At 44.4% G+C, this 14,657-nt stretch overlaps 1 protein-coding gene across 1 annotated transcript; it reads left to right on the top strand.

Moving 5' to 3' along the window:
* Positions 1-530: 530 nt before the first annotated feature.
* On the top strand, positions 531-12,755 carry pbld2 (phenazine biosynthesis-like protein domain containing 2; the record flags this gene model as incomplete). Its single annotated transcript, NM_001017897.2, is given in 9 exon segments — positions 531-683; positions 770-866; positions 950-1,048; positions 5,274-5,383; positions 5,478-5,507; positions 5,584-5,672; positions 5,902-6,077; positions 6,262-6,324; positions 12,612-12,755. Coding segments are annotated over 9 exon segments (861 nt in total). The 5' UTR covers positions 531-599.
* Between the last annotated feature and the right edge of the window lie 1,902 nt (positions 12,756-14,657).

Genomic DNA, 14,657 nt, shown 5'->3' with positions numbered 1-14,657 from the left:
TTTGAAATGACAGTCTTTGTCAAAGGAATTCACCCCAACTACCCTGCCATTCTTCTCTTCCCTCTCTTTTCAAATGGGATAGTGGGTTACCCCTTTAAATCAAAGGTTACCCTGGACCAACTTTGGCCCACAGTCCCTACTTTGGGCATCTCTGCTGTAAGCCAACATTGATTTTTATTTTTGGCTTTATGGTATTGAAAATATCTCCAAAATGTCTTCTTTTGTCTTCATCAGGTGAAAAGAAATTCCAAAAAGTTTGGAACTAAAATGTGAAAAAATAGTGAGTAAATGTTAATTATTGGGTGAACTACATTATTTCTTTAAGAAGCTACAAAGTAGGACGCTAAATACAATAATTACATTCTTGTGTAAAACTAGAGTAAGTATTAATTACTATCAAAGTTTTAATCTCAATGTTTTTAAATGAGATTTAATTAGTACCTCCGAACTAGAAAGAGAAAAACACATTGCCTGTAACTTTAAACTGGGGGTGTTACATTAATGAGGTCAAAGACTCAGTCCTCAAAGACACTCCAGCTATGACTTCCTAAATATCCTGCCGAAGTCAACTTCCACTCAAGCGTGAACAATTGTAACCAATGGAGATTCCAATCTTTACGGTTGATGCATTTACAAAAGTACCTTTCAAGGGTAATCCTGCAGCAGTTTGTCTTTTAGAGAATGTAAGTACCACAGTTTCTTTTCGTTTAAACGTGTTAGCCTGTTACAATGTCATATTAAACTGTTGACATGTGTTTTTCAATGATAGGAGCTGCAAGATGATATTAAACAGAGCATTGCTGCAGAGATGAATTTATCAGAGACGGCTTTCATCACAAAACACATCTCAGTAGACTTTTCCACAGGTATTGTGTTGTTGCTAACTGAAAAGCTCAAATAGCTCTGATTAACTTGTGTCTACTGTTGTTGGTATTATGTTTTTTAAAAGGTTCAAGGTTTGGATTACGCTGGTTTACCCCAAAAAGTGAGATTGCTCTATGTGGACATGCTACACTGGCCTCATCAGCAGTGCTCTTTTACCTTAAAAGTAAGAAACGCTTGGGGTGTAACGAATCGCAAGAGTCACAGTTCAGATCATATTACAGTTTGTGAGTCACAGATCGGGGCATTAGATCAGTGCAAAAGGGGGATGGGGTGGAATATATGGAAAAAATTTAACTAAAGTCATAAAATAAATAAAATAAATAAGCTAATTTGCAATAGCCAAATTTCCTTTCAAGTTTGTCCAATGAAGGCCATATTAGCAATGCCTCAGGGCAACTATTCAGGTATGAAAGACCAAGTACTGTGCATATGAATGGGGTAATAGTGAAAACTGCTTGACAAATTAACATTTAAATGGCACATTTTAAATCAGCTACAAAAGCTGGCATAGATTGTGTTCCTTCTACAGGAATGTGTACGTATCAGGTTGATCTGGCAAAGACACTTGGCAGTCTCAGGTTTCTATGATGCCAGAGCTCCTCAAACAGCTGACATGACACAATGACTTTACCTATTGACAACTGGCTCCTTTATATAGACTGCTGTGTGTGTTTTGCAATATCGCTTTTCATAATGCAGTGAACTGATTTAGTATATCCAAAATCTTTGGTGCAGGACAAATAACTGGCTAAAAATAAAACTTGAACAAACCGTCTTATATGTTTGTCTAATATTCATGAACAAAATATAAATTGACACTGAATATTCTTAAAGAGATAATTCACCCCAAAATTAACATTCGCTGTTAATGTACTCTCTCTCAAGTCATCTAAAATGTAACTGACATTTCATCATCAGTGGAGGATTACAAAACATCTCTCTGAAACTGTGGTCACTGGTGATTAATAAAATGCAACAGCTACTAGCAAACAGCCTGAAATGCAAGCTTCCTGTTGCATAATTATGAATATTTAAGAGCAACCTGTGAAAAATCAGCATTTCCAATTGAGATCTTGCATGCAATCATAACTTTGCTGACTGCAGAAAGCAGATTAGCACAATTAACAGTTTTGATCAATGTGTACTTATTAAGACCTGAACACTGGTGGTGCAACGACACCAGTTTAACAGTTGGGTTTTTGAAGATTCTCTCAAGATTGGGATTTTGACATAATTGTGTATGTATTTGTTCTTTTCAAGCCCTGCATGAATAGTCACTTCCTCCTAAGTAATTAGTTAAAATCTTTTATCCAGCAGAAGTTAACCAATATTACATCCACAACACATACCCCAGGAGACACTTGTTTCTAACATGAACCTCTCCTCGCTTTCAGATGAAACAATTACCTTTCTTTACAACATGAGTTTGCACATGAGTATTTTAAAGTACATCAGATCCAGCTCCTCCTCCTATAAGCTGTTTTAATGCATACACCTACCCAGCCCATAACCAAAACTTCAATTCCCAGTGACATCACTTGTAGAACAAGAGCAGCAAGGCAGAGCTAGAGCTCAAGCTTCCCCTTGCTGGAGCTCAGCTCTGCCCATGTTGAACAAGCAGGTGGCAATAAAAACTTTTCACGCCAAATGCAGTAGGTATTCATGCAAATGAGTTGCGGATGACGCTGTGGCGCAGTAGGTAGTGCTGTCGCATCACAGCAAGATGGTCGCTGGGTAGCTGGTTCGAGTCTTGGCTCAGTTGGCGTTTCTGTGTGGAGTTGGTTGCGGCTGGGAGGGCATCCGCTGCATAAAAAAAGGTGCTGGATTATTTGGCGGTTCATTCCGCTGTGGCGAAAGCCGAAAAAAAATTAATGAATGAATGCAAATGAGTTGCATACAAAAAGAATGCCTGCTATGAACATGTGGATATTGTGTTTGGTGTGAATCCAACTGTGTTGGCCAATCAAAAAGCAAAAAATAGCACGCACTAGACATCATTAGGCCACATGACCACACTGTAAAAGTAAAAAAAAATTCTGAAAGCTTTGCTTTCAGTGACTCGATACTGCGTTTTTGTGTGGATGAATGGCCAAAATGAGTACAAATATACTGCTGTTTTGAAAATGCTTTTGTGGACAGAGCCTGAGAGAAAGAGTTGAAAGAGAGAAAGAGCCTGAGAGAAATAAAGTTGCAGAGTGTCAGTGCAGAGCTCATTCATATTCATGATCATTCCAAATATGATCACAAGTAGCTGTTTGTTAGGGATAATTCTGTGGCAATAAAAAAAATAAATTTTAAGCTGATATGTAGATCAGAGAACATAGAGAACAATTTAATTAATATTGAAATATTTAATAATGGTAACACTTTATTTTGATGGTCCATTTGAGTATAAGTAGACTGCTTAATACAATAGCTGCGTCCCAAATCGCATACTTATGCACTATTGTACGCCGTTTGGTAGTATAAATAGTGTAAGTAGTGTGTTCACACTGAAAACTCTAAAAATCATAAGTGCACTTTAATTACCCGGATGATGCACTCATTCAGCCGCCAAAATGAAGTGTGTAATGATGGACACTTCACGCACTCAACGACCGCAGGTTTGCTTACGTAGCGGAAGGGGCGGAGCTATCGGACGCACATGTTGAATAACTTTATTTATTTTGGATGGTGAGAACAAAATTCTTCTACGAGAGTGATTATAGCGCCTCCCGATGGTGAATGCGGCAATACTCACGGCAGGTATTATTTGATAATTCCGTCGTTTATTTCACTGATTTGGCAACCGTCAAACGTCCTCAGGGAAACGGTTTGAATTTCCGCTTAGTAGAAAAAACATTAGTGTGCCATTTGGGACGCCACTACATACATGTACTACCCTGTTGAGTGTGTAAGTGCATAAGTACATAGTGCATGAGTGCATAGTGTATAGTGTGCCATTTGGGACGCAGCTAATGACTGTAAAAAATATGGACGACGCGACAGCCCTTTTTCCCATTGAACGCCTTGAGGGCAAAACGCCTGCTTGACGGGCACAAACTGTCGCAAAAGACTGCTGAAATTGGAGCCAGACATGCGCAGAAGGATTGTCTGATGGAGCCAGAGGAGGAGCCGCGAAAATGAGCAGAGTCGAGCTTCCAATCAAACGGTTTATGCAAAATCAACTACGCCCCCCGAACTTCTCAGCATGCGTTTGCTGTCATATCAACACAAATGGATGTAATAACGTTAACAAATATGAGGGGTTTATATATTCAATCGCGCCAGCTCCGGGCCACAGCGCATAACTTACTCGCGGCGTCACGGGCTGATTCCGGCTCGCATGCGGCAGCGCCGGCTCGCTCGGCCACTGCATCTGGCTTGATTGACTCGGACTGGAATCGGGCAGTGAGTCCAGGCATCCGGAGTAGGTCCAGCAGAGGTAACATTAGTCAGTCTGAGCTCTAAGAGATAAGTCTCCGGCAGGCGAGAATCTAGCCGGAACTGTGTTTTGCTATCTGGGTGGCTAGGCGTGTATCAGCAAACTAATAAAGCCCGAAAAAAGCCCTGAACTTAGCGAATAAACAGTGTTCCACCAGGATCATGTATGTCAGAAACAATAGTTTACTGCTGAACTCATTTTGTCATGGTAAAATAACACAGAAATCGAATAATAACATTTCAGTCTACTTCAGTCTCCTGCCGAAGCTCAGACGCCGCGCTTTGAGAAAATGTCATTCACAGCTGTCAATCACGATGACACGCCCAGCATTAAATTACTGCTAAAAACAAACTGTTTACAAAAATGAAGATCTGCACCTATTTCAGCACAATAACCAGTGCCTTAATCGACCAGAACCATCTTTCGGGACATTTTATTGCAAGTGTAATATTTTTTTTTATTTGGGCTCAAGTCTCCTTCATTAACACGGAGGAGGCGGGCTTTATGACTTGTACTGCAGCCAGCCCCCAGGGGGCGATCTAACGGCCGAAACCTTCACTCAAACGTAGGCTTGCGGCACACTTGGCTTAATATTTGCTGGTTCTGCTCCTTCAGCAGACATTTAACTGGCTATAAGAAACTTTGCAAGTACTAGTCAGCTCACACTAACCCTAACCCCAACCTATCAGTCTACTTATAATCTAACGAGAATTAGTTGGTATTAACCATCAAAATAAAGTGTGACCTGAATAATTGCTAAATGGCACCTTTAATATCATTTGCAGCATTCATGATGAAGCAGAGCAGAACTCAACTTTGCAATTAATATGCACAATGCACCACACATTTTGTGGTGTGGTTTGTTCAATCGTGATCCGTTACACCCCTAGGAAGCACTGGTTTTCCATTAATTTTAACGGTGGTATCAGACTGTGACCTTACTAAACTCACAATATCATCACAGAAAACATCAACCCTGTTGTGGTGTTTGAGACTATGAGTGGGGAGCTTTACGTGCGTCGGCATGAAGACTCAATAATAATGGACTTCCCTTTAAACAAACCACAGCCGCAGGTATGACAAATATACATCTTGTAGACATAAAACTAATACGGTTTCTCAAAACTAAGTAGCCAGCTTTGGTCTGAACATGCTGATTTACTTCCAGGAACCACATGAAAACATGGATATTTTGAAGGTACCTGCCAAGTTTAAGCATGACAACAGTTGAGTTATTTTTTGTTGATGCTGTTCTCAGTATTTTGCATTGTCAGGCTGCTGTTGGAGATTTACCCATTGAGGACGTGTGCTACAGTCCAGCCATGAGGATACTGATGGTTCGTCTGGCTGACACATGTGACAGGTATTTGTGGATATTGATGCAATAATTAATGTCAATAGATGAACAAAAGACAAGCAGCTCAAAAAAAAAAGCTATTACAAATTGTTGGTCAAGTCAAATATTTCAAATATTTCTAGGACAACAATCAACTATTGATGCAGGTAATAGACCTGTTGTATATTGGTAATAAATGTAAAAAAATTCTTATCTAAGCAAATTTTGCAAGGTTGTTGTCTGTTGTCTGTGGCAGGTCTGAACTTATAACTTTGAGTCCCGTAGCAGAAGCTTTACTTAAAAGCGATTCCACTGGAAAAACAAAAGGTGTCCTTGTTACAATAAAAGGAACTTCAAATGCACAGCCTGGATATGACTTCTACTCCCGTTTATTTGCTCCATGGTTTGGAATCTTTGAAGATCCAGTTTGTGGTGAGTTAAAATAATGACAATTTAGAAACCTACTAACATGAGAAAAAAATGATGCACAACTTTCCACATGTGAATTAAAGTAAAGTGATGATTTTAAATTGGTTACAGCTGAATTGCAAAAGGGTAGCTAAATAAATATTATATGAATTCATTCATGCTTTAAATGACTAACATTTTTTGACAGGGTCTGCACATACACTTCTTGCTGCCTACTGGTCTGAAAAGCTGAATAAAAAGAAATTGTTGGGTAAAAACCTCTTCCCATTTATCAGAATCCACATGCAAAGAAACCACAGATTTATGCAATTAATTTTATCAAAGATTTCTGTATTTTGTGATTCATGTTTTAATTTTTCTCTAATTATTTATGCTTCTGAATTGTATCTTGATCTTTCCTCCAGCAACGATTAACCTCAATTTATTTATGAATAGTAACTTTTAGTAACATTTCGAATAGTTTAAAGTGACATATTTTCTGGGTTTGTGTTGTATATTAGGTACAAAAGCTTGTAATAAACTGCCTGTATATTTTTTGTTTTTTTACAGATGTATTTCTCTATATGTTATTTCTTATTCATTGTATTATTTCAAACTACTAAAAAGACAAACTGCAGAGTTCAATTTTTAACAACAAAAGTCATCATCAGAGCGGGCGCAGAAGGTAGTGCTTTTGCCTCACAGCAAGAATGTCGCTGGGTCGATGGTTCGATCTTCGGCTCAGTTGGCGTTTCTGTGTGATGTTTGCATGTTCACCCTGCGTTCACGTGGGTTTCCTCTGGGAGCTCCGGTTCCCCTTCAGGTGGGGAACTCCAGTACTATAGGTGGATTTGATCTTAGAAAATCCATGTATGGGAGGATTCGGTTCAGAAGCCGCTTGTCTGAAAGAGTATTGAACGGGCCAATGAAAGCCAATGAATTGGCAGCGTAAGCTTGCGCAGGTGTGCTTCATTGCCAATTATCCCAGCATATAAGCACACGTGGAGCGAGCAAACGCCATCCTTTTTGCTTCAGAGACTTTCTGATCGAGTAGATGAGGGTTCCTCCTGCTGTGATCCAGCTATTCCGAGCGAACGAGAGCATTCTCCTGGTCCAGAGTGTGTACACGCAGCGGCAGACGGTCGAGCTGGGTTTCTCCCTTGCCTGGCGTTCTTTGGGTCCGGTCCTCCATAGCGGTGCGTATAAAGTTGCAACTTCACAAAGAGAGCAACACAGTCGTGCAGCACATCCTTTTCAGGACGGCGCTCCGACTGTGCGTTTCTGGATGCGGTGGTTTACTGTCCTTGGATGATGGGCACGGGCACTGCGTTGCATGCCTGGGGGTCCAGCATGTTAATGTGCTGCTCGCGGGCAGTTCATGTCGTCATTGCGATACCATGACTGTTGCGTAGTAAAGATTGCGGCTAGCCTTTGCAAAAGAGCAAACCACCCCAGTTGTCCCCTGCTCTGCAGCGGGCACTTGGGCAGATCTGAGGGTTCAGCGAGAGATAATCCGTCGCCCATGGGCCCGCGGACCTCCCGCTACTCTAAGCGCTCCATCCAAGCTTCGGGCGGGGGAAGCGATCCGTCTAACAGATGGTAGCCCTTATGCTCGATGACACCGGAGACCAGACGTCCACCGTGGCATCGGAGGGTGGGCTTTTATTGTCCGCTGATGATCCAGACCCGCTCGTCCCCTCCGGGCAGGTGAGCGCTGTCAAAACGGATCCTGAAACGGACATGTTAGCCGTGCTTTCCCGGGCTGCTTCGGCCGTGGGTTGGAGATGGTTTATTCCTCAGGTCCGCGACCGGACCGACTAGAGGGGCGCCCCCTTCTTCCCGGAGGTGCGCAGTAGGCTCACGCGGTCTTGAAGGGCACTATTTTCTGCTCGTGCTGCGTGTCCCTCCACCCTCACCACTCTTGACAGTGGAACGGCCAGGGGGTATGTGGCGATTCCTCAGGTTGAGTGCGCGATGGCAGTCAATCCGCGTGGCGCCTCTTCTTGGCGGGGTCCGCCTCGTCTCCCATCCAAAGCCTGTAAGTTATCTGCCTCCCTCGGAGCTAGAGCTTACAAGGCTGCGGGCCAGGCTGCTTCCGCCTTGCATGCGATAGCCACCTACCAGCGCTACCAAGCGCAGGCGCTGGCCGAGCTGCACGAGGGTGGGTCTAACCCAGGCTTATGAGCTTCGCACCGCAGCCGACAAAGCACTTCGGACTACTAAGTCCACTGCGTGTGCAGTCCATACTTGCTCCTCGCCGAAGGCGCCCGCCTATGAGAGCTGCACCGCCCCCACACACGCCTCTGGCAAATCGAGCGCGTCGACCACCTCGGAAGCAGGCAGCCCCCCCTGCCCAGAACGCTGCTAAGTTCGGCAACGGACCGTGAAGCGGCCCTGGGACAGGCCATCTGGAGAAGGGGGAACTTGCTCTTTCCCCGCTGGAGGGCAGGGCCCCATTTCCAACGGCACTTTTTACTGCCATGAAAACATCATGAAAGAGCACTTTTCCACTTCCCCGGATGTGACAGCCCAAAATCTGCCAGTCTGAGACGCTATGCTTTCTAGCTTGCAGGTTCGGTACATTTCGCCAGTGGCTCACGAGCGCTGGGAGGACGATCTCCTCTCTCCCACTCCTCGAGCCTCCCCTCCGGAGCTCGGGTGCGGAGTGAGAGCAAATCTCTCACCTCCAGCTCTTCCTTGGGACCCGCGTGCTTCCCGGATCAGCACACCCACTCCGCGCTGCCCCACTGCAGGTACGTCAGTGATTGTAGCGATGAGTCCATTAGCGAGAGCTCTGCCTGCCTGGTTAGCGTGGGCCAGCTCTTCGTGGTGGCTCATACGCACAATCAGACTCGGCTATGCGATTCAGTTCGCGAAAAGCCCCCCAAGTCACGGATGTGTATTAAACAGGGTCAGCCCCCTGTCCGCCTTTGTCTTGCGAGAGGAGATTGCTATCCTCCTGGCGAAGGATGTAATCGAGCCGCTCCCTCCAGCTGAGATGGAGAGCGGGTTTTACAGCCCACACTTCATCATGCCCTAAAGAGCGGTGGGTCACGGCCAATCCTAGATCTGCGCGTTTTGAACCGCTGTCTGCACAAGCACAAGTCCTCTGGGTTGGTCTGTAGCATTAGACCTGAAGGACGCGTATTTCCATGTCTCAACTCTTTCTCGCCACCGTCACTCCTGCGGTTTGCGTTGAAGGTCGAGCTTGGCAATACAAAGTCCTCCCCTTTGGGCTCTCTCTGTCTCTCTCCACGGGTCCTCACCAAGCCCACGGAGAGTGCCTTAGGGCCCCTTCTGCTCGCGGGCATCCGCATACTTAATTATCTCGAACGACTGGCTGATTTTTGCTCACTCTCGGAGCAATTGATTATGCACAGAGACAAAGTGCTCCGGCACTTCCATCTGTTGGGGTTTCAGGTCAACCGAGAAAAGAGCAAACTCGCCCCGTGCAGAGGATCTCTTCTCTCGGGCTCAGCTGATGCCGTACTGTCTGAGAGAGCTCGACAGTAATATAGTGGTCCAACTGAAATTATTTCATATGGCATCCGCAGCCGCTTCACGCAGCTCGGATGACTCTATATGAGACCACTTCAGCACTGGCTTCACGATCAAGTCCCCAGACGCGCATGGCACGCGCGCGCACCGCCTTCTGCTCCTCTGCAGTCATCCGCGGCTGAAATCGCTACACGGCATTCACATTCAGGCAAGCTTAACCGTGCAGCCGATGCGCTCTCACGGCAGCCTTACGTCCTGGAGAATGGAGACTCCACCCCGAGTCTGTTCAGCTGATATGGGCGCGATTCGGGAAAGCCCAGATCAATCTGTTGCTTCCCCCGAGATCGCTCATTGCCAGTTGTTCTTTTTCCTAAACCGAGTGCTCTCAGCACGGATGCACTGGCTTACAGCTGGCCTCGGGGCATGCGCAAATACGCGTTTCCCCCAGTGAGCCTGCTCGCGCAGTTACTGTGCAAGGTCAGGGAGGACGAGGAACAGGTTGCTGGTTGCGCACCTCTGGCTCAACCGGACCTGGATTTCAGAGCTCTCCCTCCTCGCGATAGCCCTCCCCTGGCAGTTCCCTTCGAGAGAGCACCGACTCTCTCAGGGACAGGGCACCATCTGATACCCTCGCAGATCTTTGGAGGTCCTTAGACGCAAGGAAGACTTAGGTAACCTCCGATTGCGGTGGCTAATACCGTCACTCGGGCTAGAGCCCCCTCCCCGAGCGCGCCTATGCCCTGAAGTAGAGTCTATTCACTGAATGGTGCGTCTCTCGCAGAGAAGACCCCCGTTATTTGCCAGATCAGCATTGTGCTTTCTTACGCCGAGAGAAGCTGGAGAGCAGGCTGTCACCCTCCACACTCAAGGTTACGTGGCTGACATCTCCACTCATCATGACGCAGTGGCTGGCAGCACCGTGGGAACGCATAATCTCATCATCCGGTTCCTCAGGGCCGCTAGGCAAATTAATCCACCCCACCCCCTTCTCATGCCCTCTTAGGATCTCGCTGGGTCAGATCCCTTCGATCCTCGACTCAGTATCTTTTCTGTCCCTAAAGACTGCTCTGCTGGTCGCGTTGATATTGATTAGAGGGTCGGGGACCCGGAGGCATTTTTCGGTCAGTGACTCGTGCCTGTAATTGGGTGGGCTTCTCTCATGTCCTGAGACCCCGCCCAAGGTTCCTACCACTCCGTTTTAATACCATGTAGTGAGCCTGCAAGCGCTGCCCTCAGAGGAGGCAGACCCAGCGCTTTCTTTATTGTCCAGTTCGCGCCTTGCATATTATCTGGACCGCTCTCAGAGTTTAGATCATCTGAGCAGCTCTTCGTCTGTTATGGCGGTCGGCAGCAGGGAAGTGCCGTATCGAAATTAAGATTTCCCACTAGATTGTGGATGCCATTCTCTCACTTATCAGAGCCGAGGTGATTCGCGTCCCTCGAGAGTGCGTGCGCACTCCACTTGGAGCTTCGCATCCTCTTGGGCACGTGCACGCGGCGCCTCTCTAACAGACATCTGTAGAGCTGTGGGCTGGGCGACACCCAAAACATTTGCAAGGTTTTACAATCTGCGAGTGGAGCCGGTTTCCTCAAGGGTATTAGGTAACCCTTGGTGATTGAGGAAACAATTCGGTAGGGTGTTGAAACAAGCTTGCTGCGCCATTCTCCCTAACACGGAGATACGTGCGCCTTTTTATTTGTCAGTAAAGTTCCCCGTCAGGTGAGCCCTGCAGATTCCTCCGTGGCCCCAAGCACTGACTCAACGGAGGAATCACTTGCTGGCCCACTACGTTGTTGGTCTGCCCGCTGGTCAGCCCGCGTCTTGGGTATAGGTGCCTGCTATACGTGATCCCCACTAGGCAATCCCATATGCTTATTCCACCACGGTTAATTCCCCCCCTGGGTGGACCCGTGTCTTCCCTCTCCGCTAACCACTTTTTCTATGCGCACTCCCACTTCTTAGGGCTAGTCCATATGTAAATTTTGCCATCTTATCTCCCCCCTTGGTTAGCGGATGGCCTCCGCAGCGTCCTCCCTATCGGGATTGCACGCTTCCCAACGTATTTTTCCTAGAATTATCTAGACGCTCACGACTTCCAAAAAAATGTATCTAAATCCATAAAACTTCTGTTGAAGTGGGATAAGTTAGGGCCAGGGACACGTTGGAGGACCGCACCTCCCATGATGTGGGTGCATCACGCTTGCTTGACTATTCCCTCATCGGAGGCGTTGGTAAGGTGTAGTCATTATGGTTTTCCATAGTTCTCCCATACGTGGATTTTCTAAGATTAAATCCACCTATAGCACTGGAGTTTCCCACCCGAAGGGGAACGTTCGAGGTTACAGAAGTAACCTTCGTTCCCCGAGGAGGGGAATGGAAGTGCTATATTCCATTGCCATAATGACTGTCCCTTAGCTGTTAGAAAGTCTCTTCAGCTTAAAAGGATGGCGTTTGCTCGCTCCAGGTGTGCTTATATGCTGGGATATGCTGCGCAAGCTTACGGTGCCAATTCATTGGCTTTCATTGGCCCGTTCAATACTCTTTCAGACAAGCGGCTTCTGAACCGAATCCTCCTATACGTAGATTTTCTTAGATCAAATCCACCTATAGCACTTCCGTTCCCCTCCTCGGGGATCGAAGGGTTACTTCTGTAACCTCGAACGTTTCCCCCACAGTCCAAAGACATGCGTTACAGGTGAATTGGGTAGGCTAAATTGTTCGTAGCGTATGAGTGTGTGTGAATGAGTGTTTGTGGATGTTTCCCAGAGATGGGTTGCGGCTGAAAGGGCATCCGCTGCGTAAAAAACGTGCTGGTTAAGTTGGCAGTTCATTATGCTGTGGCGACCCCAGATTAATAAAGGGACTAAGCCGAAAAGAAAATGAATTAATGAATGAAGTCATAAGAGCAGAGATTAAGGTCCCATAATGCAAATCACAATGATAAATAAATGAAATGACAAAATACAGAAACTATAAATTAACAAATATAATTTACAGTTTGTCTACTTAAAAACTTTGCAAATAATGTTTAAAAGGTACCATTTGTTTTGTTATTCCAGCTTACCAGTGCTCCAGTCGTGGGGGGGAACTGGAGCTGGAGGTGAGAGATGATGGTCGAGTAAACATCATTGGTCGGGCACAAATCATTCTTCAGGGAACTCTTAAAGTCTAGTCAAGTCATGCAAATCTACTCATTGAATCTGTTTATAGTTGTAAGGATGGCTAAATCTCTTCATATTATCAGAGCTGTTATGTAATTCCATACAGTAAGACCACAAATATTGCAATGCAATAAAACAATAAACATTCTAACCCTCCTGTTTTGTTCACATCCTTACCCTTACTTTAGTGTTCCCGGTCAAAATTGACCAGCCTGTTGTAACTTTTCTTATATTAACACAAAAAATAAAAATAAAAATCACCACCAAATTTTTATTCAATATTCTTTAGCTGTGAACAATGTCTTAAATTAGAGTTAAACATGAATTTACAGAATTAGACATAAAATAACTGCAGTGAAAATAAAAATAGGCACTGAACACATTTAGAAAAAATTAATCATAGATGACAGAAATTAAAATACTTTGTTTCGTTACTAATAGACAGCTTGCTAAAATAGCCATCACAGGGTCTGACAAAAGAAATTGAAATTTTTATCCATCTGAATGATTTATCAACCAGCAAAGCACAAACAAAATGGCATCCTTTCTTGTGTACTGAGTGGTCAAATTTTCATTCAGTTCTTGGACTATTTTAGTATACTCATATAGGGAATAGTGACTGAGGGTATAGACGGTGAGCATAGACACAGAACTAGTACTATACTTCGGTCATTTTTGAGCGGGAGGCTAATGGTCTAAAAAATAATCGATGCTAAGCTAAGCTAAAATTGCTCCAGCTAGACCCAGAGGTAAGCTAAACGAAGATTGGCAGAAAGAAAGAAAAAAGCAACATTCACACAGAAAGGTTCACAAAAAACACACTGTGTGAAGATATGATACATTGTTTTATCAGGAAGTTGATTAACGTTGGAGGATCCAATGCTATCTAATGGCAATTCATAGCTTATTGATTTTGTGACTAATCTGTATGAATTTGCACAATCTTATTCATACAATTTAGTACTATTTGCTTATTTGGATGACAAGCCTCCTGTTCATACGACTAAACTTCTACAGATTAGCCACTAAACTGACAAAGTGTAAAATAGTTAAGTTTCCTTGTGAGATCAGGGAGGAGGATGGGCATAAGTGCAAAAAAGAGATGTGTACCTGCAAAAGACATTGTTCAGTCTGAAATGTGTGAATAAGTGAGTGAGTTGGGGTGATGTGCATGGTGATGTTTTCTGTCTGATGGATAAATATAGCCTGGATACCTATTCATTTCCTATGGTGGTCATTTTTGACCAGGAACACCACAGATGTAACAAGGTTGAGTAAAACACTCAAAATTCAGTGAAAGATATGATCACTTTTATATGATGATCATCTCCCCCTCTTCACCTTCTCTACCAGAGCAGATCATGTCCAAGTTTTCAGTATCTTGTGAATCTATAATTTTCCCCTTTCATGTTTGCTACCATTTTAAATCTCTGTGATTTTGTTAATGTGGTCTTAATTTCACAATAGAGACTTGTCTCTGTTGAGTTTTGGCCTTGATAAGATCTCTGCCACATGCTCCCTTCCAGATTGACCAGACAAGGGTCTTTGCAAAGTTTAATTGTCTTGAATTTCTGATCTTTTGTTCTGAGTATTTAAAAGAAAGGTGCAAAAGTGTTTTTGGGATCTTGTAGGCAGGATAGCCTTTTTCAGTGTGGGAGTCTCTTAGCTCTGCATCAAGACTTATATGCTACAGCATGTTTCTGCATGGTCAGGTTGCCATCTCTAACTCTTAGATTGATCTTTTTTAGGTAATTGATGTTGTACATTTTTGAATCGGCTTTTTATTGTTTGTTTCTGCATGATACACTTTTACTTTGAAAATAAAGTTTTAAGTTTTGATAGATTCTGGATTCTTCTGAAATCATTATATCCAGTAGAATATGTGGAGGTTGGTGATACCTTAATACTGCGTACATATCCAAACAAATCACATGAGACTGTATG

This window comes from Danio rerio, chromosome 13, assembly GCF_052040795.2.
Source record: "Danio rerio strain M-AB ecotype USA chromosome 13, GRCz13ab, whole genome shotgun sequence".
Classification (NCBI taxonomy): domain Eukaryota; kingdom Metazoa; phylum Chordata; class Actinopteri; order Cypriniformes; family Danionidae; genus Danio; species Danio rerio.
The sequence above is the reverse complement of the archived record's forward strand: the minus strand, read 5'-3'. Positions and strand labels throughout refer to the sequence as shown.